Source organism: Ascidiella aspersa, chromosome 3 (assembly GCF_963924565.1).
Source record: "Ascidiella aspersa chromosome 3, kaAscAspe10.2, whole genome shotgun sequence".
Taxonomy (NCBI): Eukaryota; Metazoa; Chordata; class Ascidiacea; order Phlebobranchia; family Ascidiidae; genus Ascidiella; species Ascidiella aspersa.
In genome coordinates, this window is record NC_139449.1 from 9,752,224 (window position 1) to 9,777,761 (window position 25,538).

The window sequence follows — 25,538 nt, forward strand, 5'->3', positions numbered from 1 at the left end:
GGAAGTCGTATTTTCCTTAAGAGACGCTTCTTAGACTAAGTGGTGCCAAAATAGACTTTTTGTTCCGAGGAAGTTTACGAGTTAGTGGCTTTAAAACAGCCTATATAAGCTGTTGTCTAACATTTATTGATCAATGGACGATGGACTAAGTGTTTTTTTCGCATTTCTGAAAGTTAGCGGAGTGTCTTAAATTGACATGTTTTACGGAAGAAGGCAGTTGGTGGCCTAATTAATAAGGAACCCAAATTCTACAAAAAAAGCTAGTGAATTGCACGCGTCAAGGTTGTAGTCGAAAAATCAGTTATGTAAGAGCTCTTCGTATTCAGTTAGCAGCTAGAACAGTGCTGCGGAGTGGTTTAAAATTAACCCGGGTCCGGCTTGAAGCCTGTATTCCGCCAATTAACTAAATAACGTAGATATTACGCAATCCGCTTGAAGGGGTATTGTAGAGTACGTATTGTTATTTGTTGTTATTATTCGAACTTAAATGTTTTATAACAAACTTCTTGACGAGGCCAAACCGCAGACCTCTCAGCTCTCACCATTAAACATTTGACCGTGTCTATAAACAAGTAACACGGAAATGTTACCCGTGAACACGCCTCTGTTAAATGCTGGTATGGCCAGACGATATGTACAAAAGCTGTGGGAATTAAGCCAAACGAGGCTGACGAAATTAATCAACTGGAATAATGTAATCAACTTAAGTATTATGCTGGATTGTTAGTTCTGCGCATGGACCTTAAGCTATTCCTGTAAGTTGATTGCTGTTCTGATGTTGTTCAATAAACTCAGAAACGTTTAACACCTTGTTGTGGCTAAGCTGTTGGAAAACGCAACCGGAAATCACCCTTACCCAATGGAATCGGATTCAAATCATAGCAGAAACAGCATCAGCTTCAAACTCAATCAGATTTAGCCCTGTAGTGTCGTATAATTCATTCACTCACGATACATGATTGGAAAATATTGCACCATATGCCAAGGATGGCGATCTTTTCATCGCGCGGTTCAAAAACACGACCTTAACCCTTACAAAATGCACAAGTGGGTCATATTTGCTAAATTTATGTGAAACTTTGCTGCTGCGTCGTTTCAAGTGCCATTGCCTGGGTTGGTAATGCAAGGTTTCGGGCAATTTCCAAATTAGGATTCCCACGAATATTCAGAACCTAAATAGTTAATAAATGCTGCAGCATTTTTGATGAGATTAGGGTATAGCAGTTCAGAAGAAAGTTTTTCAGCAGGGTTTTCAGAATTTTTAGTCTGCTAGCTCTGAATTTCACATCGTCACCCTTTACGTTTTGCACCAAATGGTTTTAGTCCTCGGCTTTTCTGCACGCTTTTGTTGAAGTGCAGTTAATGTAGGGCCTATACTCGTCACCCTATAACACTTTTGCACGACCCGAAGATTGGAAAGCCCTGATTTAAACAAAATAATGCTATCTAACGAGATATGTTTTTTACATTTATTATTTCCTGAAAATCATTGACAACATTTCGGTATTTCTAGAGAGACAAGTGGGTCATTAAGAAAATGTGGCGGGCCACTTCGTGACCCGCGGGCCAGTGGTTCGCCATCCCTGCCGTATGCTATTCCACCTTTACAATTTCTTATCAGTTAAAAATTTGGTACTGCGCACGTCGGATTCTGACGTGGCCTTACTCAAATCCGACTTCCGTAAAACAAACCGACTCCTCGATTTCGACTCTGCAGCCCTTGCTAGGACTGCGGTGGTCGTGAGAGTTTGGATATCTGGATATTCGCACAATGTTTTTAGCACTGACAAACATACTTCACAGAAAAAACTTACCGTCTTATTGTAAAAATAATTAGTTTCGCAACTTAATAACGTTTTATTCGATGAAGATTTTGTTACCTAGTAAAATCCAAAAACTCTTTGGTAAAATCTATTTTATAACTTTGGAAAATCTAAAACTACAGCTTTAGCTCTCATGCGGTTTCCAGACAAAGCTTTCTTTACGATGGTAAAACGTTAAGTACCGATGGATGATTAGCCATCGATTAAATACTATCTTTCTAATGTTGTACGTAAACAGTTTTAAATGTTCCGATTTAGGCTATGGGTATGTCGCCACGTCTTTATTAAGACAAATAAGAAGGTTGATAAATTAATTATCATTGTTGTTATAATGTCTATCAATCAAATTTTTATCTTATTTTGTCGTCACAACATTCGTAGCTAATTGACGTAAATTTTACATAGTGCAACTTTAGAAAGAAACGAAATTTTTACAAAGTTTTACTTTTGATATCATTTATTATTGTGTTTCGTTTTATAATAAACCGTCTTAAATTTTAGGAATTGTTTGTTGTAGTGCGACTACCATAACTTAAGCTGGGACGCACTTTCTTGGTTTTCAATTGTTTAAAGTTGATTATTTCCAATGAAGTTGTATACCTGTAATGAATTAAGGACCCTTCTCCTAATCCGTTATAGTAAATCTAGAAACGGATTACTGTAAAAAAAATTTGGGAGCTGGTCTAGAATCCTACCACAACGAAACACCTTTTGGGTTAGGGTGCGGGTTAGCGTTTGGGTAAAGGTGGGTCAAGTATTATTATTAAATAAAGAATATAATAATACTTGACCCACCCACACCCAAACGCTAACCCGCAACCTAACTCAAATTTTGTGCGTTGATTTTAGAACTGTGGTAGGATTCTAGACCAGCGCCAAAATTTGTCTCCACTTTTTTAACTTTAAATTTTGTGGTGTTGGTCTATAATCCTGCCACAGTTATTAAATCAGCACGGGTAACACTAATTTACGGAATGATGAATGGTCGGAATGGTCGGAACGCTCACAGTATTATTAATAAATATAATAACACTTGACCCACCTTCACCTAAACGCTAACCCCCACCCTAACGCAAATGTTGTGCGTTGATTTAATAATTGTTTTAACGGGGTAACACTTAAATTATTGAGCGTTCCGACCATTCTGACCATTCATCATTCCGTAAATTAGTATTACCCAATCAGCACACACTATTTCAAATAGTCTATTTGGGTTAGGATGGGCCAGTCTGGAAAGTATGGCAGGTTTCGACGAGTTCTTGCGGGTAAACGGCTGAAAAAATCTGGGTAGCCAGGTGCAACAAAGATATAAAACTTTTTTTCAAAAATCTGGTGCAATCTGTATACCATTGTCATTTCAGTATTAGGGTTCCTCTCCGGGAATGTTTCGACTGGAAATTCCCGGGATTTCCTGCGAATTAACAATCACAGATCCCGGGAATTTTTTTTTCATAATCCCGGTTCTTAGGCAACATAGCAAAACTTAAAAAAATTGTCATTTTTGAATAATATATAGAAAAAAATGTTACCAAACATATTAAAGTCATTGCTTGAGTTGCTTTTTTTGTGTTTTTTTTCTGAAAAAACAAATAAGGGTGCTGACTTTAAAACGAGAACATCTTGTAAGATTGCAGAAGCAACAGAACATAATTTAGCTTAATTAAACGTTTGGAGCTAATATAAAGTAATTTTAATCATCATAATGATGTAATTAGGGCATGAAAATTTCGTCAGGATTCTCGGGAAATTTCATTTGTCAATCCTGTTTCCCGGGAGTAAAAAAATTCGGGAAAAAGAGGATCCCTACTGTGTATTGCATATATTGCACTATTAACATATGCCGCACAAGCGTATTACATATCTCGGGTGCAGTTCAGATGTTTTTCCAGGTACATTTTTGAATGATAGAAAAAACTCGCGGGTGCACTTGCCATACTTTCCACAGTTGAGGATGGGGTCAAGTATTATTATATTTGTTATTTAATAATATTGCATATCCTATCCTAACCCAATTAATGCGTTATGGTGGGGTTTTAGACCAGCGCCAATTTTTGTTTATTGCCTCAGTTTTCAAAATTATGTCCACTGCCTTGTCACCAGTCTTGAAAGTACAGCAAATCTCTCTGAATATCTCCCCGACCCACAGCTAAAAGAATTGAAGAGGCTATTTGCCCGGATCGCCCTTTTACCGAACTGTGAAAATATTGTTTACAGGTCACATCAAGGGTCAAAAGTGCACCCTGCTGGAATGCTTGTTTAACATATTGGAAATTTAAAAAGTCAATTAGAAATCGTTCTGGCTATTTCCTTTTCCCCTTTGCATCCTGCCTACCGAGGTCGTTAACTGACCAGTTAATCCTTAACACATTCACTTTTCCTGGACTTTAGTTTTATTCAAATTCTACTGCAAACCAGGCACAGCAAAATGTATGCCTTACTGGCGAGATGTGTTTTTCGCTGTGCTTTAAGATATTTTATTGAAAGCGAAGTTTTCGTAATTTTTCGAATGTACATTAAATTTATAAGCGACCTGACATTATGTAACTTGAAATGCAATGCCAGTTTGTTTATTTTCGATTTAGTGGATTTCAAATAGCACCACTTGTTTGATACTCATTGGTATCTGTATAATTAAAGAGCATTAAATATTCCATTCCATATTGGTAATTTTGACCTCGGCCTGGCATAAATGTGCTGGAGATAAACTTAGTTGCACTCTCACATGGTACATTTCTCTCATAATTGCCATGGATGAATTTTCCGCAAAAAGTTAATCAAACACACAAAACTTTGGAGTTCTCCATTTAATGACAATTTTTTTTTATGAAAATTTTTATGATTAATTTTATTACCATTGCATTATATTGATGATTTATGAATTTCTTAGAACTGTAGAATTCCTTTTTGTGCACTTGACAAACACTCAAGCAGATCTTATGGCTGTTGTCATTTTTGTCAAGCTAAAAATAATGCTATGTGTTGTTGTTTTGTTGTCAAATTCTTCAATTTGTTTTAAATGTTTTTACAAGTAAATGCTTGTGCAACAAGTTGAATTGTTTTTTTGGCACATTGATGCTTTGTTTATCTGACATGTGATTTTGCCATTTTTTTACCATTCTTGCCTAAAGCTTGCCAGTTGTTCAGAATGTACTTTGCCTGTTTGCAACCTCAGTTAGTATATTTGGTTTATTTTATATGATTTGTTAAATAGTATTCCAAGCTGAAGCATTGTTCTTTTCATGACTCATTTGACCTGCATGAAACAAACATGAAATTATCACCCCTTTTCATCCAACAATGACTTTCCAAATAATGCTTTTGATGCAAAACTGAAACTGGAACTATGTTGGCTTCAGGAAATATGTTTGATTGGAAGTAATCGTTAACTGTTTGGTTCTGTCTGATATGCAAATGTTTTAATTTTAAGTAATTGCCTTTGATAAGCCAGCATGCAGCTGTAATTTCTAATAGCTTGTAAGTGGTTTATGTTTATGTATTTGTGTGGCATAATCTGGTAAACAGATAGTTCTGCATAACACTCAGTTGTGTAGTGAAAACAGAAACAGGAGTTGCTAAACAAAGAACTTTGGATTGTACAAGGCTTAGTTTATTTTTATTTTATATTTTAGACATAACGACTTTTTAGTTTCTCCTAGGATTGGTGTTTCCCATATGCTTTTAGATGTATTGCCTATGTAACGTATCAAAAATGTCAGTTTGTCAGAAATTTTGGCATGGATTGTTTTAGTTTTTTGAAATCCTTTACCTTTATTAAGCAAAATTATATATTTCGTTCTGCCCTCTATGTAAATTGAAGCCCTAACAGCTTGTAGGAAGTATGTTGAAGTCCAGCTGACCTAAATTCCCCTGATTTGTTTTTCATTGTTTCCCCAGACCAAGTGGATAGATTAGGAGGTAAATGCTTACAGTACAACAACAGTGTAGCTTAGTTTTCAATAATACAGGCAATCTCTTTGTCAACATTCGGTCATTTACTATATCATGTTCAGGCAATCTTACTGAAGCAACCCTAATTTGTTATGTTTTCTTCATTTTTTGCTATCTATTTTTTATAATTTTTTTGGTTGAAATTAGCAAAATCAGTTTATGCGAGTTAAGGTAGTTATATTATATTTTGTAATAATATTTTATCTCTTGTACTTGCTTTGGACCTGTGGGTTCTATTATGTATTCATATTGATTTTTTCCTTTTGTTTCCAATTATAATGCTTTTAGCACCAATAAACTGTAAAACTAGGCATGAGAAAAGCTCTATTACAATCTGTGAGCTCAAAACCTTTGGATGTGTGCCCTTTAGTTAAAGAAAAGTAAAAAACATTCTTAACATTGATAAATTCCTTTTTATTTTTTATGCAGTTTTCTAAAGTTTGTAGTTTAAAATACATACGTTCTTTTTAACTAATTTATTAAATGGGTTAAAAAAATATATTGACGAAGACCAAAGTATTCTTTTTGTAACTGACAAGTTATTGAGTTTTTTTTTTGTTAGGTTTAAAAAATATTGTGTTAATAGATATTACAAGTATGATTGAGGTGCTATTAATAATTTGCACTAGTGTTTCTGTTGTAGTCAGGCATGCCCTTTTAGTAGGAGCACAATATGTTTATATTGATTTTTTTGAAGTGGTAGCAGTACAGTGTATGTAGGCTTGCTATATATATTATTCTGCATGCAAATCCTCTTGTTTGGCAAAGCACAATAACAGATTTAACAAATGTCATTTATAATTTCTTAAAACTTACCTGAAGGAAAACACATTCATATGAAAGACAACTACCTTCAGTAATAAAAAATAAATTTAAAGTAGACATAAATGACAACATGTGCTCTGAATCTTTATCCCATTGCCAATTTGTCACATGTTTTTTTATGATGGGTCAGCTTTTCTAAACCACCACGTACTGTACTTCCTTGTTTAAACACCCTGACTGGGTATGCTTTAACCTAAACACTGCACATATTAGTGAACCAATGTTTTTTTGTTTCCAAACTTTGTTTCCCACTAATTTATATAAAAGAACCATAAATTGGAAAAAGTTATTGTGTTGTATGATTAGTCTTCTGCAACAAAAATTCTTTAAAGTCTTCACTATTGACTAGCGATAATATCCCATTGAAGTCTACCTGATGCCAATTATCTGTATTCTTTCATACTCAGTTGGTATTGTTGGCCATCCTATACAAATCAGCCATGAATTGCTACCCAACGCAAAATTTTTTGGTTAAAAGGTAAATTCATTGAACAATAGTTATCTTAACAATAACAACTGATATCAATAAATTTCTTAACACCAACACCAAAGCAAATTAAATGATGACACAGTAATCTGCAAAAAATTCCTTAAATTTATTTTTGCTTGTTTAAGCATATTAGCCTGTCATTTAGTATTGGGTCAGATCTAATCGCCATACTTTTTGTTCAAAATATCTGGTATGTAGTATCACAGGATTGATATTAAATTACAGTCAGCCGAGCGACTAACATTTGGCACTCACCTCGACAATATAACACTCACCTAACATGTAGGCATGTTGCCTGTAAATTTTCGTCTGTCCCTAATGTTTTGTGTGGGTCTTTTTGCCATGTTTAATGCGCTTGTTTAGTTTGTAGTTACACAAGTGTATATCATTCTTGGCTTTAGCATGTTTTATTGCATATGAACAAGTTCAGTCCAGTTAATCTGATATCACCTACATTTTGTTGCTTATTTGCTTTGCCAGTCTTGGGTATCTGACATCAATACGCTTTCTGAAGCTACTTTTTATTATTTGAATTTAGGATGTATATCATACTTCAGCAACCCATCTTTATTGTAATAGCATTATCAATATTTTTCTTACTTTTTTGTGATGTGTTAAATGTTGTATGATTTGATGTAGGTTTGGTTCAGCCTATTCTGATAAATCGTAAACAAATTGGGTATATTTGACTATACAGAAACTTGAATAGACAAACCAACATTTTTTAGTAGTGTGGCTGTAAAATGAAAGGTATGTGGCTGCTGTTAATATTTAATTGAGCCCATGTATTGTTTACTTTAACTGAATCTTGTCACATTTGTAGTCCATCATTTATCTCATTGAGTTGAGCAGGACAGCATTGTCTATATTCTATTTTTTTTAATACGGTTTGCATAAACTGTTCTAGTTGTGTCTTATTTCACTTTCTTAGGTTTTGTAGATTGGTAAAAATACATCCCAGCTAATGACATAGTTAATTTTTGGATGTTGTGTCCATTATCTGCCTGTATATGATCTGTAACCAGCTCAAGAAATTCAAGGCACCTATTGAAGAAAACTGCAGGTATCCTAACTGGTAACATTTTTGTTTATTTTGATAAGCTTATCAATCTAGAGTAAAAATTGTGAAGCCAAATTGCTATAATGGCTTTTGTTAAAATTGTTTAGCATAAACAACCATAGTAAGGAAGTATGTACAAAATTATTTATATATATATTACTATTAAAAGTTTTTCATAATAAAAAATCAATGTTGCTCAACTATTCAATATGTTGGTAGGTTGGTAGGTTGGTAGGTTGGTTCATTGACTTAAAAACTACAAATGGCTTTATTGTCCATTTTGTTCTACTTGCAAACTGTCTATAAAATGCTGTATATAAATAATTTGCTGCAAACCAAAATATGCTTGACAATTATATCAGCTCTTACAGTTGAGTAAAACATGTAACCGAGGAATGTGTTTACTTTATCAAAAGTTGGCATGATCATTCCCCCAGTCCTTGAACTACCTAAAAAATAATTTTTACATTTGTTGAACAAAAATGTTGCTTTAAACAAGTGGTTGAAAACTGGGGTTCACAAGTGCTTGTCTAGGGTGCTGCCATGTATTATTTGTTTAAGAGAAATATTGACAACAAAATAAACCGAATTTACTAAACATTACATTGTACTGAGCAAAACCATGCACCAGTCTAACATTCTTTATATATAGGCAACTTGTAAAAGGGAAACAGTTGTAACGTTTTCCACAATTCAATAAATAAAACTACATATGATATAAATACATCCTTAAAACAATTTTGACGAAAAATATCTTTTTATTGTTATTCTATACTGTTTATTTGAATCCCTTTATAAATTTAAAGACTTTTGGTTTACGAAGTAAATTAATTTTAAAGTTACTTTACGGGTTTACAAGAAGTCTATTTTCAATTGTTTCAACATTTCTACTTTTTCTACTTTCTAGAAATTAAAAAGTCTTATTAGCCTGAATTAAGACTAAAGCGGTTATTACGTTAGGTAGTTGTTAAATGTGATTGGCATAAATTAGGATATTCTGGCCAAATTTGAAAGAATCTGTGCTGAAATATAATTGCTTGCCAATCGAAATAAGACTCCAGTGTCTCAAGACAGAAAACAGCTAAAAGCACTGTTTTAAACTTAAAAAAGTGTTTTGTTTAAAAAAAGTGTGTTTTCTGTTTCAAACTTTTAAATCATGGGTCAGCAACCTTTCGTGTGCAGTGCGCCATTCTATGAATAATGGCGACATATCAATGACTCGCAGGCCAAACACTTGTTTGGTTTTGCATTGTCAAACGGGGCTCTGAAGTTACACAACTCATACAAGATGAGGATTCAGCAATTCACTCATAGGGGTCATGGAAAATATGCTATTCAACCTAAACAATTTCCAGTTTGCTTCGTTATCAGTTTCGAAATTTGACTGCATGCGCATTGCGCACCTGTTGGACTCTGGTAGTTCTACCTAGTCTTACTCGAGTCCCAGTCCTACTCTGCAGCCCTGTTGTGATCTGACATCTTCCGTATCTTGGGAGACGCCATTCAACCTAATTTCATAAGATAAATTCTGTAAAGATACCCTAACCCTTCTAAAAAAAACAAACTGTAACATACACAATACTGTGCCGGCCGGTTTGAAATATACTTTGACGCTTTTTAGCCAATAAATAGAAGTGTTAACCATCAGTTTTGCTTTTTGCTTGGTTTTTCAGTAGCACAATAACACATGTGCTTACTTTAAAAAAATCCTTTGGAAACTCATTTTTTGGTTAAAACTTTAACATGCTAGATTAGAGAAAATGCACATTTTGCAATACAATATACATACACGCGCCGACCTTTTGAAATCCCAGGGCGTTTTCGTGAACTAGTGCTTACTCATTATTTTTAAAACAATGCGTTATGTCTCTTGTAGTTCAGAATAAATTCTACTCAACCAAAAAGCCTATACGTGCTCGCTGCTCAGTCTTGCATTAAAATGACCAAGGACTAGGTATATAGTGCCAATCTACTTTGATCAGTGTTTTGTAACTTATTATCCGTCATGGCATACTACATGCAGATGAAGCGAGACAAGCGAGAGCGGATTTTTTTTTAACTATACCGATATTACGTGGTCAAATTTTATCTACCCTCGTGATCTACCCCTCCTAACAGCGTTTTTGACGAACCGATAACGGTCCAATGTATCAAAGTGCACTGGTAGCCTTTGACAGACTGCGATGCAAGCAGGGCATGCTCATAAAACAACTGACCTGTGGTCAGATTCGATGACCTCTTGCCATAGCAAAATCACTGTATAGACTGAACTCAGAAGGGTACCAAATTTTAAAAGTGATATGGCCGCCAACAACTTTAGCTCGTAAATGCAGAAAAGCAAATGGTGAATATTTTCCAATGTATTGTGAGTGAATGAATTACATGAAACCCTTATAAGTGGATTGCCCACCTTATTTTAGTTACGTAAATTGGCGGAAGGCTGAACTCAGGACTGGACAAAATCTCACATTTGACCGAAGTCAGACTCTGGTTATTTTTAACCGAATCTAAACCCTGGTGGCAACTCACACATGACGCCGTGAGCAAAGTTGTCATTTTGTCTTTCTTGACTCGCTTGCTCCCCTTTGATTGTGTAGCTTAGTTGAACGACCACAATGCAGATATGGTAAATAGGTCATTAGTTCAAGCCTGCCTTGCTGGTATCATTAAACAACTATCAGCTGTCTGTCAAAGGCTCCCAGTCCCAATACAATGGGATTGACCAAATTGATGCAAAACGTTTAAGTTGTGAGAGCCATCGGGCCCTAATAAGATTTTTCACTAAGGGTATATATAATTTTACTTGTCATCCCAGCGGAACTACATGGGCACTGTGGTGCTTGTACTAAAAGTTATTGCTTTAAATCAAATTTGACCAGTTGACTTACCAACGATGCGCTTCAGTGAGAATGATAAGGTGAGGGTTGCTAAATTGGCAAGGGATACAGCTATTGTTGAACTGTTAACCACTGAACCTTAAACACTTTACTTGCAATGTCCTTTTCATTGCATGCAAGGTAGATATATAAACAGGCCACTCATATCTGTAAAATCACTACTCGTTTAATGAGGAATGACATTTAAAACATAAAAAATCCATTTTTTTTTTTTTTTTTTTTTTTTTTTTTTTTTTTTTTTTTTTTTGATCTCTGTTAGTGTGCCACATGTAGAAAGGTTTTTACAAAATTTATTACGGATCTATAAATTAGGACCTTCAATAGGTCTGATGAAAACAACAACTGATTTTTACTTAGGGTCACTTGCCCTGAGCGAATCACAATCACATTGGCGAGCGGGTGAGCGCAAAATGCCAACCGTGTATCTAATAAACACTTTTTTTAACACTCTTTTTCCAACAACTAAATATTGTGAGACAAACCATAAGGTAGCCTGGATTAAAATGACATAAACACTGGCACACTGAAAGCACAAGTATATTAGTTAGTCCACTTTTATATTGTGAACTATTTTTACTATGTTCCATCATTTGTATTTGGTTCTATTTTCCTTCTGTCCGCCACTGTATTTTTTATTCTAATATATGATGCACAATTTTTAAAATTTAATTCTACCTCGAACACCCCTAGACATTAGATTGTTTTTTTTTTGTTTCCAGGCAACCTTCTTAATAAAATGGCCCAGACCAATTCTTCTTCCTCAAACGAATCTACTAAGGGAAAGGGAGATTTGTCCACAAAGGTTTGTTTAACAGACTGATAATTTTGTACTGATGTAATGTAATGCTGCAAGTCTGTCTTTTTAAGCTGAAGATTGTACTTAAAAATAGAATGAACATCAAAGCCCATGTAACAGAAGTAAGGCTCATTTTGTAAAATAATTATCTGAAGCATACACAAAATGCTTCCTTCTTCTATCTAGGCTTTAAAATTCATTCCAAATGGCAAATAGTTCTGAAAACCAGTGCTTTTTTTTAACCGGGTGTATTGTGCACCCCAGGGTGTTCCTGAATTGTTAAAAGGGTGTAGCACATTGATGGGGTGTACTGGGTGTACAAGATACCACATTACAAAAAGCCTGTGATCAGGTATCATAATAAATAAACACGTTTATTACCAGACTGACTGGAGTGTACAATACATAGCATAACATGTATTTAAGCGTACATATCTATTTGTGACATCATAACTAAATATTTCTCTTGATAATCGATATTGTGAGGTACTAACTAGTTCTTCATAACCATTAATAGTTTTTCTTGGGAGTACACCTGGGTGTTTGTTTGTATAAGTTTAGTGCATTGCGTGGACAGAAGTGTACAAGTTCTTCAGTAAACGTAACAGTGTGTACTGTTCCAAAAAAGGTTGACAAGCACTGCTGTAAAGTTTTCATATTTTGATATATGTAAACATTTTGATTGCTTTATATAAAGATTAGTGTAAAATTTTACCGCAGATTGCTCTAAAATTGCTTCGCGTCACTGGGCAAACGCAGACCTTCTATTTTTCCCCGAACGACTCAGCATCCGATATTGCCAAACATGTTTTTGAACACTGGCCTGAAGGTAACAATGATGTTCATGTTGTACAATGTACATGTTAGTATGTCATAACTGACAACAAAAATTGCTGATTTCAAAGTCGGCCAAGAACCTTATTTTTATAATTTTAATATTTTCTCCAGGGTCAAAATTCCAAACCGAGGCCCAGAATACTGCCTAATTTATTGATTATCAATTTTCAAGTTAAACTTTTTTTAGCCTGTAATTTGTGGTTCATCCATACATTGTGCATCATCATGCTTAACCCACAGCCTAAATTTTTCTCAGACATTAAATAGCATAACCGGCTAATTGTCTTGTTAACACATGCAAACATGATTTTTGTTGCATAACCACTGCAATCACGGATTCATTATATTGGTGTCAATCAAGTTAATATTTTGCTTTTTTACAGTGAGCAATCATTTACTTGCTTCATTCCAGTATTTTTCCTTGCTTGGTCAAAATAAATGTTGTTTTGTTTACAAAAAATCACCTGATACATTGTGTAGCATTGGGTGTCACCGGGCAAAGTTAATAATTATTATTTTAGTACCTAGTTTAAAAAAATGTATATCTGTGTAACAGCATGATTTTGCAAGTCTGTGAAATATTATTAAACCCTATCTGTACATTTTTATTTGATCTTTGTCATTATTGTTTTGGTATAACATCCACGGGCCGTGGGTAAATCTAGACAAACAACTGATTACAAACCTATGTCATGTTAAAGATTTTAGTATTTTAAAGGGTGCATTTTTTTGTAAATACTAAATTGAAACAGATATTCACACTTGTTTGATCTGTTTGAACCCTTTTTCCAGACTGGACTGAAGAAACTGCGGATTCATACGATATGTTACGATTAATTTACCAAGGAAGGTTTATTCATGCCAACGCAACCCTTGGAGGTAATGTTAATTTTAGTTTTATGTTAATCATTATCTGCTTTAAAACCTTGAAAAAGCATTTTCAACTGTTTATTTTCATGAAATGTGACAGAAAATCGCAGTGCATTCATGAAAGCATCTTATAGAAATGTAAAAGTATGGGTTGTTGCAACATTTTTGGTTACATTATGAAAGTGCTAGAAGTAAAACATTCTCCTGTAAATTAAAATCTAAACCTACTAGCCAAAGGAATTGGTTATTTTTGAAAACTTTAAAAGTGCTTTTATATACCTTGTCCAAATTGCAAATTCCAAAAACTGAGCATACAGTATCTGTCTTTATTTTCTATTGCCCTATAGAGTTATTGTTCGATTTAATCATTCTGATTTTGCGGTGACATTTGTGGTCATACAGAATGTCATCGCACTACTTGCGGCTAATTCTTATGTTGTTACAGCTCTAAAAATTCCAGTTGGAAAAACGACAGTGATGCACTTAATATGCCGAAAAACCATGCCCGAACCCAACTCTCCAGGTAAGCACTAAGCAATGTGGTGTTTATAGCTGTTTCAAATTAAACATTAACGGCTAAAAACTACAATATGGTGAGCATATCCAATGAAAATTTAACAGTACTTAGGTACCTAAGTTTACTCTAAAATGCAGTAAATTGCAGCATTGGAACAAACACCAGGTGCAGTTTGTCATTCGTCCAATACTTACTAGCGTGTTAAATTACTAGTCACAAATATACCTTAATGTTTATTAGCAGGGCGATAAAATTTTGACTGGCCTAAAAAAGTCAAAAGTTTCACGTTAGGTAAAAAATTGTCAAAAATGTGTAACTCTAAAACTACAAAATAATCACAAACTGTAGCTAGCTTTTAAAATTGTCATTCAGTTAAACATTTAATCAAAGTTTAATTTTGAAAAACATCCAACATCATTAACGGAGCCATCGAAATTAACCACGCAAGCCTGGTTTGTCGCATTAGGTTTAAACTTCCGATTTTGCTTCATATAGTTCTGTATCTCTGATTGAGGCAGTATTACTGAACAGTATTTGTAGCGCATTTTTTTCGGTGGTGACTTGCATTTATACCATTTCCTAGTTCGATAATATTCTAACTTATTATTTGGCATGTTTTCAGCTTGTATTTTAACCTGTTTACTCAACAATTCTGTAAAATACCAAGCATCTTTTTTGTCTTTGGCATTTTTATAGTTGCCTATATCAACGTGAACATCAAAAGCAATTGTCTAACCATGCCAGGTCACTAACACAGTGCTTTGTACAACAATACGCTGTTCAAATCAATAGGTCAATATTTTTATTTTTCAGGTCAATTTTTTTTAAACCTTAAAATAAGGAAATCGCGTTACAGCCAAATAAGGAAACTTAGTGAAACTACCTGACTTAAGGTTGCCTTTTTACAATAGAAAACCTAATTATTATATTGCGGTTGCTATCCCTTGATATCGGGTATACTTCAACGTTCACAGATCAAAAAGGCAAGGAAAAGAGTCGCGAAGGGCGCTGTCAAATGTGCTGCTGCATTCTGTGACGCGAGTCGGCAAGAAGCACCGATTTACCGTTGATTCTGTACCTTGTTCTTTTTACTTGGCGCCAGGGCGTTTCTAGCTTTCTCGAAAGCGAGCGATGTTGAACATTGCTTGCCCCGTTTGTTTTTTTACGTCGTTTTCTTGCGTTTCTCTCGTGTTTGCGTGGCATTGTTCTACTTATACACTTTTCGCGCAATGGTGGCAGCGTTGTTGCATCTTTTTACTTGTACATTTCCCTGGCTTTTTGGCAACGGTTTACATCGGTGTTGGTGGGCAACCTTTTCGGTGACAAAAATGTAATCTTTTCGTTCCACCGACGTTCGAAAGCCATTTTGCGTACCCTGCAAGAATGAAATTATTTGTGTGCCATATTTAGGGCACGCATCAAACGAATGACCGCGCGTATTTTGCAGAATCAAAAAAAATATGTAAATAACATTTAAATCGTCGTGTACGAAGGCGCAAATATCCTTGTTGGACAACTGTAAAATTAACGCTATACGTTGCCTGGGGTGCTCTTAAGGTATAATCCTAATTTTTAAGTGCGAAGCGGGAACAATAAGAGTTTCCACTTTTGTTGTGCAGTACCACATTGTATAGATCTTGCGAAATTGTGTCTATATGAAGCGAATCGATTAGATTTGTTTCCACGAAAGAAAACCCTTAATTTCTATTTGCGTTTTTCACCTTAAGCTGTTCGCCTAAAGGACTCCCTTGCTTATCTCTTTTTAAAAACACTGTATACTCCTCGACTGCGACCAGCTGATTTTTATTGGGGCACGCACAAATACGGAACCAAAAGTTCATCTTTGTCGACTTCGTTCAACTAGTCTTGTTTCCTTCGCTGGTGACATACATAGACTTCTTCTAATCAAATTCAAACACGTCTTCCTTAAAGGTAAACCTTTGATTGATTATAATTTAACCCTAGGGTTCTCCAAATCTTAACGGATATGTCGTGCCTCACATTTTCGCGTTAAGAAAGTTTACCGAGAAGACCTGTTATTATCTTTGACAAATTGCCCCTGGTTTTCAGATAGCATGATCAGAAAGGAATAGCTGCTATATTCTATACGTTTCCAACCACGAGATTTTTTATCGTAGCAGCGCATTTTGTTCCATACAATAAATTTCACAGTTGATTTTCTGACGACATCGCTTTTCGTATTTATCAGCGTTTTCTTCATATAATAATGTTTTTTGTATTGTTCATTGCACGTGTAAGCACAGCCTTTAAACGATATACTCGTGATGCAGTTGTGCACGACGTCGGGCGGTTGTGCTTGACGCTGTAATCAATAAAAAAATTTCCGATATTTGAAAGAGGTGTACACTGGAAACCTCAAACCGATTTTAGATGCGGCACCGTTGGACTCCAGCCATAAGACCTAGATAAGAACAACCTCAACGTCGAAATACGACCTATAATTGGTCACAATCAGGCCTAAACAACATTTTAACCCGTTTAATACCCTAACCCATTTTCTGACCCCACTCATTATCCGTACGTCAACATCAAAACAGACCGACGGGCCTAACCAGGGGTCGGGAACCTATGGCTCATCTTTAAAACTGCACGCAACTTCAAATTTCCTTTTTTATTACACATTGCAGCAAATTTAGGGTGCTTTTAGCTAAGTTTGAAGTTCAATTTAAATTATATATTCTGCGTATTTAAATTATATCGTTCAGCTATAGTTTCTATTTAGCACAGTATTACGAAGTTTCTTTCCGGCTTTCGGTTTTGCAAAAGGACGTTAGCATTTGAAATAAACTGTCACGAAAAAAGACAAATGCAAATAAAGGTTTATTGTTTGCAGGCATTTTAAACATAACGCACCTTTGGCAGTGGACAACGAAAATTACGATCGGTCGCGCAAAAGCAGCATACACAACAGATTTTCTCAACGAATTTGGCATTTCTTGAACTCATAAGAATGCCAATAGCAGAATTTCGATTGTTCCCTGTTCAATATACCTGATTCAAGCGGCATTCTCAGAAAAGTCGGTAATAACTCGCATAATCGCCCTAATTCGTCAAATGGGGGTCTTCAGTTGTCACAAGTCTGGTTCGAAAGCCCTTTATTTATTTTCGGTTCCTCTTGTTTGTGGTCGGTGGCGGTTTTAGATCGAAGCCACCTTGGTTGAGTGCCGAGCCGCCGAATGTGACTCCGGCGCTCGAGTTAAACGAAGTGGTGTTGTTGCCGAAAAACACGTTGCCGCTGGTCGTCTTTGCGAAACCTGAAAAAAAGGGTTGGAAGAATAGGTCAAACGAATTGGCGAGTTAAAACTATACGGTATTTGTTTGCGAGACCAATTTCACGTCGATATATCCGATATTTTCGACAAAAAGTAATGATGTCATTAAAGACAAAACTTGGACCATTTATTTTAAGACTTTCAAGGTTATTCTGCCAAAAATTTTTGTTTTTAGTTATCACAGTTGCTACCTATTTAAAAAGTCAACCTTTCAAGGTTGAAATCGTAAATCGTAATTTGGTATTGCCTAACACAATTTTCGATAATTCTATTGCAGCAGCCACCATGAGAAAACACTGAAATTTCCTTGAAAAAGTATGGAGAGCCTTACTTATGGGTTCACGTTTTTATAAGCGTTTCGATATCGCCTTTACTGTATAAAGAGAGTGCCAATCATACATTCTTATGCTTGACTTAAAATTCTCCAGTTCCAGTGAAAGGAAACGTGCCATTAGGCACTTGCTGAGTAGCCACCGGCAATCGTACGAACCGAAGTGTCTAATGCAAAATGCGTTCTGTGGTTAATGGTTATTGAGCGTACCAAGTTGTAATACGCACGCAGTTAGACTACTTAACAGTTTGGGTTGATTGCTCATCGTGATGTGCTTTTCAAACGACAAGCTACATTATCCTAAAAAGCATACCGGTGTTGGACACCTATCTTTACAGTAATGGTTTGCTACATCTTCAACTTTAAAATTTTGATGTCAAAGACTTGACCTGGACGACTGAGATTTGCCATTGGATTGCATTGGAATTGATCTGAATCAAGCACTCGGCACTAAATAAACAAACTTGAACCCACCTGCGCTCAACGCTGGCCGTGAAGTTCCTGTGGAACCGAAACCAGTGGACGCCGACTTGGTCAGAGTGCCTCCGAAAAGGCCGCCCGGTGCTGTAGTCTTCGTGTTGAACAAACTGCTGCCGCCTGTTGAGAAAAAATACAAATATTCTTTATCGCACACCGACTTACGAACTTAAGCGCCAAAGTTTCAAGTTAGGGCATAAAAAAACACGACACGAGATAGTCAACGGTCCACAAAATATATTTAAAAGGACACACTGTTAAGCTACGAGTACGACAGAAGTCCATACGAGAGATAGACCGATGAATAAATTTAGGCTAAAATTATGACGATATATCGACCCAAAAAAGCGATATCGGTGGATCTTCCAAACACCATGCAAAAAAACGTTGGGCGGTTTCGAATCCGGCCAGCTGTCACACAACCAAATTAAAAAAAACTGAAAAATACTGGATCCGACCGGTTCAACAAAACACTCAAAAAGTATTGAACCGGCCCAACAGCTCAAGCAACCTTCGCCCTTTCTGTACAACACACCTGCTCCGAACGACGGCTTTAGGAAGCTTTGCGCGGGAGGTGCTTGCTGGGCTTGCTGTGGTTGCTGTAGCATTGTAGCCATCGCGAGGGCGGCAACGTTGCTCATGTTCGACAGTGGAGAGGGGCCCTGAGCCGGTGGGCTTCTCGCCTCTGCAGAAAAAAACAAAAAATTATTGGAGCTAGGCAGAGTTTACCTCGAGAGTAAAGTGTTGAAAGCTTCTTAAAACAAAATTTGAAATTGGCAAAAGGCAGTTACTAAATACTATTAATTAGCTTGAAAGCAACCAAAGAGTAGATCGACAGCATCAGATCCGGGCATAGTGTAACCTACTATTAACTACTTTGCAAAATAACATGGAGGGAGTATTTTATTAGTAAGCGGGTTATGGAAAAAAGCCTTACAGTTTTTTATCTTTGAAGCTTCTGTTCGTTTTTTTAATAATACCTGAAAATATCTTGTTTCCTAATTTAACGGAAGATTTGTATTGTGACCATTGTTATGTAAAACAACGCCCCAGGTAACCTAAAAGGTATTTTAATACATAAACATTGTCCCCAAAAAATGAATAACAGTGTTTGCCACAGTCACAACAATATGTTGGCTCATGGCTGGACTTTGAAAACGTTTTACCAGGTAATAAAAAGCCTTCAAATTACCGGATTTGCTTCTGTTGGCTGCAAATATATCAGTGTTGTCACCATGTACGATTTGTCGGTAGGCAAGATACTGCTCCTTGATGTGCTGTATAAAAAAAGAAACAGTGAAATGGATTTCTGACAAAGTATATCTTTTCAGTCATATTCCAACAGGACTGCAATTTTTAAGGTATTCAATCTTTTTTTTAAATAAGACAAATTTATGCTAAAGATTTAAATGTTACATTATCTAAGTCTAACACAGGGGTTCTAAAACTTTTTTTACCTCGGATCCCTAAAATTTTTTGGGGCCTTGCGTGGCCCACAATACGCAAATATTTTTCAAAATGACGTCATGAACTTACGTCATAATACAAATAAACTTTTTAAGTCGCTGATTTCGGTCCAAAAACGGAGTTTAATGCATTCAGTGCAATACCGCTTTATTTTTTATTAAACTGTTGTGTTTGATAAATTGATTACTTCTTAAATATACACTAATATTTCAATTAGGCTTTCATGGACACCCTAAAACTAGGTGACGGGTCCGTAAGGGGTCCATGGACCCCAGTTTAAGAACCCCTGGTCTAACACAATATTCCAAATAAATAAAACATGTTTGCTTACTTTGACATTGTTGTGTGTTGAATGCAGGTTTGCGGCTAGTGAAACAAAGCCCTCTTGCATTTTGCACATTGCAATGGAAATATCTGAAAAAAAAAGATTCTACATAAACTATTTTTACTCAAACTTGCCTTTATTTCTACCTTAAGATTGTTCACCGTTTTCGCATGATTATGCACAAAAATGAACTTAGTGGATTTTAATTAACAAATATTGGGAAGCTCAGAGAAGGAAATAAATAAGAATCACACAACACTAGAATAACCAAAAAGTCAAGATTGATAATAATGATAAATGTTTTTATTTATTGTTTAACGGAGACTAGCTAGGTCTTCAATGAAGTAAAGAACCAGTCGTTTAAACTTTAAACAATAGACAATTCAACTTTAAAGTATTCCAAACAGGGACATAAAATAAAAGTAAAAATTTGGATGTTGAAAATTTTGTTGCAATCATAATGTTTATTACCTTGAGCTGTTAGCTGGGAAGGCTGGGCGAGAGACTGAAGATGGTTTTCAAGTTCTTCGATTTGTAAGCGATACGTTTGCATGTTGACGCCGAATTCCATAACAAGGTCAACAAAGTACCTTCGAATTATACAAAACTTGGTTAGTTGAAGAATTGTGCAAACTATTAGTGCAAACTTTTTAACTTGAAACACACGAAAATAACTTTTACATGAATATGTGAGGGGAGCTTGAGCTGCTAATCTGTGTTTTGTATTTTTTAGGTTTCTGTTTGCGTTCAGTCTTTATTGATTCCTATTGTTATAGGTTTTGTTACTTTGTGAATTTCAGGTACCGTCATTGTCTATTGGCCTGATAAACATCTATTTTTTGAAAATAATTGGAAGTGACCTTTATCAGACATGTTTTATGAAGCCCCCAATTTAGATACAGCTTCTCATATAACCTACTTGAGAGGTGCAACATTGTCATGCTGCAGTGTTGGAGGAATGTCTTGTGTCCGCCTTGCCATTTCCGCGTGTCCGAGCTGGGCTACAAACTCATCACGTAGCTTCTCCACCACAGACTTGTTTCTGAGATGTTAAACATTTTATCAAATTTACACTGTGGATTGCAACTGTTAAGTATCTTGTACTTGGGCAACCATGCCCACTACTTTTATAGATACCCAGTACATGGTTGATGATGTCATTTTAAGATTAAAACAAAAACGTGATTGTTTTGCTAGGTTGCAATTTTTTAAGACAAAAGGTCAGACATTCCTATACACAAATTTCTGATTTAAAATCTGTAGAATAGAGACTGTTATTGGCAAGCAGGCCAGTGTAAAGTTAAGTTTTAAATCTGATGTTTAACCATGTCTATCAATAATAGGTAAAACCTTCAGTATATTTTACCTCTGAACTGCAGTTGCAATAAGGGCAAGTGCAGAAGACAGACTGTGTATCTCGTCATTTATTTTGTGCAGCGACTGCACAGAGAATTTTCCCACAGCATTGCTTTCCTCTTTCTGCTTGGCCACATAATCCCTATTTAATTTATACAAGATAAATTTACTCCTGTTTTGTTTAGAAACAACGGGATATGAAAAGTTAATTTAATTTTTGGAAACAAAGCATTAAATAAAAATATTTATAGCAAAAAACGAAATTCTGGGAAAATGTCCAAAAATTGCAATAATTTAAAATAAAATGCAAATAGAGTTTTAGTTTATATACCTTTATTAATTAATAACTATTATTTTGCGTATTAACTTCATATAGTTGCGTACTAGAATATAGGCCTAAGTATAGGCCTACATTTACCGATACCGATATTGTCGGTCTATCTCTATCCATAATCCAGAAACCACACTTACTCAAACGATTTCACGTCTTTACAAATTTCATCAGGGATAGTCTGATCTTTCACTGCTTGGCTTATCGTGTCGGTTTTGTTGCCATTTCCGTTGGTTGCCGAGGTAGTGACACTTGGATCCACTCCACCCAAACCTTTGAAATTGGCAGTTGTTGAGGTTCCAAAGTTCAAAGAGGTGGTTCCCAACGACAAACCTGCAACAGATTTACAAAGAAAACATGCTGATACTAATTTTGTAAAATGAAACACAGTTAAAATGTTGTCGAATTCAACTGAATTTTCTTGAAATCTCTTACTGCAGATAAGCATGCTGATACTAATTACGCCTTTCTAGCTTATAGAGCAGGAGCAACACAAGTTTGGATTGTGGGTTGTGCGTCATTTTTTGTGTTGGAAATAATTGAATTAACTATGCAATAAAAACTGTAGTTCACAAACGATTTCATCAAATGTACTTCATTTTACTTGTGCCATGGGCCTGATCGTGCCAGGGCACTAGTTTGGTGACCCTGGTCTATAAGTACAAGGCAAATCAATTCAAAGACATTCTTAGAATTTTAGGAAAAAAATGTCACAATTTTTGAAAGATTAAAATAACGTGGTTTTACAGTTTAACTCCCCGGGGTAAAAAGTCATCGCGATCCGATTTTAACCAGCGATTCTAATGGCAACAATAAGTATCGCAAATACTTATCCAATACTACGATTATGCACTTATAGTATGGTTTAAATAAAATATGGTTCATTGTTTTACACACTGGCATGATAAAATAAATTTAATTTATGTTTAAAGTTGCCGTAGTCGATTTAAAAAGGATCATAATTCATAGTATTCATTGTTATATATATATATACTTTTCCTAGCTTTAATTTCAAATAAGGTTTTCAAACTATGTGTCAAACTGTCAATAAAAAGCGTAATGACAAGTTGTTGTTTTTGACCCTCTCGGTACAGCAAGACACTGACCTGTTGAAGTTGTTTTCTGTCCAAATGCTGTAGAGGCAGTTGTTGAAGTTCCAAAAGTCAGTCCTCCAGGCTTTGCAGCAGTTGCAGTGGTTCTGAAACAAATTCTGTATGCTGACAAACGAGAAACCACATGACATTTCTTGTTTTAATGGGGCTTACCAGTCTTTTTTTGACTAAAGTCAATGAGTTGGGTTGAAATGAAATGTTTTCACAAAGTAATTTTTTTATAAAATTGAGCTCATCATTTTTGCACATAAAACAATTTGCTTGTATGTTGCGTTTTTCTTACCTTTTCATAATCACCAGGGTTAAAAATTCTAACAGTTTAATGTTTTATTTTTATGACAAGGGCGTGACTGGGACTTAAGTCATTTCAAAATGACTTGTTTACAACACTGGGGCTTACCCAAAACTTAGTCCGGTTGTTGGTTTGGTTGTGGTAGTACCAAACAATCCCCCACCTCCAAGTCCAGTTGAGGTTGATGTTCCTGTTCTGTTACAGAAAGCAATTTAAAATTAACACATTTTCTTCATTAGCAAATTGTTTATCGTGTTGTTGCTCGCGTTTTTCTTTTCTTCTGAGTGATTCACCCTGAAGAAGGCAAAATACATTGCCAGAGGAGTTGTGTTTTTTTATTAAATTAAGGGTAACAATAGTTTACATATATATATTGCAATTCTACCAAATTGTGTTTAACATCTAGGAAAATGTTGCAATTATATACTTATTAGAAACTATTTGTTATGCTCTTGCTGTTGGCCAATATCAAATTTAACACACATGTGTATGAAATATTTTAGTTTTTTAGATAACATGTATGTGTGTCAATTTGAAACAAAACTCAGGCTTGCATTTTTATTAAACAAGGGGAACAAACCAACTAAAATTAAAAAATATCTCAGAACCATTTTGTCTTAGGACCTAGGAAGTACGAACTATAAATGAATTTATCCTTTAAGGTTTCGCAACAAATACAGAGAAAATACTGAACTTTACGACAAACACAACACAATTTCTACTTACCCAAAACCAATACCAGTTGCAGGTTTAGATGTTGAAGTTCCAAACAGTACACCTGTCCCCAATCCTGAACTTGTTGATGTGGCCCCACCACTAAAGAAAAAAAATACTTTTAAAAGCTGTTAAAGTTTAGAGTAGTTATTAGTTAGCCCAATTATATATTGGAAACGAACAGATTTGATATGTTTTAAACCTCAGTCAAGTTATTTGTAAAATACCGAAACTCGAGTCAAGTATAAACAAATTGATAAAAATGTTTTTTATGAAACCGTTATATAATTCAAGTCATTTTGCCTAAAATACTGAAGTCAAACATAATAAGAATATCAAAGCCCATAGAGAAGTAGGTATCATTTTGACTGTTTTGAATAAAATAAATTCCAAATATATTGTGACTAAAAAAATGTTTAACCTATTGTCACAAAGCAAAAGTTGGTGCAGGTCTACAATCCTACCACAATGCACATTATTTGGGTTAAGGTGTGGTCTGCAAAGGAGTGTAAAAATACAGTGTTAAGGCCAGTGTGCATTCTGAAGCAAGTACAAACCTAACCATTTTTGAAAGCAATTAGTGTGGACATTACATGAATTGATAACCAGCACACCTAAACAAACTTTAGAAAACAGTGGAGTTATGCTAGATTCCAGAACCCAGGTGTGCATAAAACCTGTAATGCACACCCCAAACGTTGGCACTGCACACCCAAGATCCAGTGTTGTAATGCCCTTTTGCACAAATGACTTTGTGCAAAAGATTAATTAAAAGTGTTTTCAAAAAATTTGGATACTTATCTCAAGTTTTGCACATAAAACATTTGAGTTCTTGACCTGGACTTAGGTCATTTCAAAACAAATTGCTTAGACCAATGCTGAGATCTGGACGTGAAGTACCATGAGATACAGACTGGGCTATGAGGTAATTCACTATTCAGCATTTACTGATGAATACAATAATTTTAACATCACAATTATGGATGACTGACTTGAAATGTGTATACTTAAAAAATCAAAAAAAAATTGATATACCCAAATGAAAATCCAGTTGATGGGGCACTGGTGGTATTCGTTCCGAATCCAGTAAATGCCATGGGAACAATGAAGTGGTGAAAAACAATGTACTAAAACCTAACTCTTTTGGCAATAAACAGTAAAAAAAAGATTAAAAAGTCAGAGGCTATTGTCCCGGCAAATGGTTTCTAAATCACGCTACACAATCTATTTTTTATATATGGAAAAATTTTTCAAAAAACAACAATATAGGAAAGATATTATAGAGCGGTGGTTCAGAAATACTTTTTGGCGCAACCCAAAAATTACTAGTACCAAGGTCTTGCGACCCAAATACTTTTGAGTTGTTTCAATAAATAGCTTTGTTACTTAAAACACAATAACTTATTGTGTCTCTATCTATCAACACAAATCTGTGTGCGCTTTGTTTATTTTAAAAGGGAAATGTGGCTGCACCCCACAGGGTCCTGTAACACAACTAAAATGAAGCCTCCAGTTTTACTACTTGTTATGTCTCATTTGGAAGACAAATATGATTTAGCAAGCAATATGTATTCCTGGGGTTACAGCCCATCAACTCCCGCCATAACCCCTTAACACCCGTCCGCTACTTGGCAAGTGTGTAATGATTTTTGGTGCGACACTAACTAAAAACGCCCGACGTATCTTGCAATATTTTCAAGAAAATCAACATTATAAGCTCAATATTATAAGGCGCGGATATAAGAACTTTTGAGGAGCCAAACCAATATATATTTCA

General features: G+C 35.4%; 2 protein-coding genes across 2 annotated transcripts; one reads left to right on the top strand and one right to left on the bottom strand.

Annotated features, from left to right (window-relative positions):
* The first annotated feature begins 8,004 nt into the window (after positions 1–8,004).
* On the top strand, positions 8,005–16,239 carry LOC146159121 (ubiquitin-like protein 3). Its single transcript, XM_083383913.1, has 6 exons — positions 8,005–8,149; positions 11,763–11,845; positions 12,560–12,668; positions 13,469–13,555; positions 13,992–14,069; positions 15,038–16,239. Exons 2-6 carry the CDS (start codon positions 11,780–11,782, stop codon positions 15,097–15,099), a joined length of 402 nt encoding a protein of 133 aa, XP_083240039.1. The 5' UTR covers positions 8,005–8,149; positions 11,763–11,779; the 3' UTR covers positions 15,100–16,239.
* A 653-nt stretch (positions 16,240–16,892) lies between these two features.
* LOC146159122 (nucleoporin p58/p45-like) lies at positions 16,893–24,904 on the bottom strand. Its single transcript, XM_083385364.1, has 13 exons — positions 24,797–24,904; positions 23,774–23,863; positions 23,156–23,242; positions 22,750–22,841; positions 21,784–21,976; positions 21,323–21,454; positions 20,876–20,998; positions 20,428–20,546; positions 19,963–20,045; positions 19,357–19,441; positions 18,700–18,849; positions 18,162–18,284; positions 16,893–17,338 (listed from the first exon to the last, which is right to left on the bottom strand). Exons 1-13 carry the CDS (start codon positions 24,856–24,858, stop codon positions 17,184–17,186), a joined length of 1,494 nt encoding a protein of 497 aa, XP_083241490.1. The 5' UTR covers positions 24,859–24,904; the 3' UTR covers positions 16,893–17,183.
* Positions 24,905–25,538: the final 634 nt, after the last annotated feature.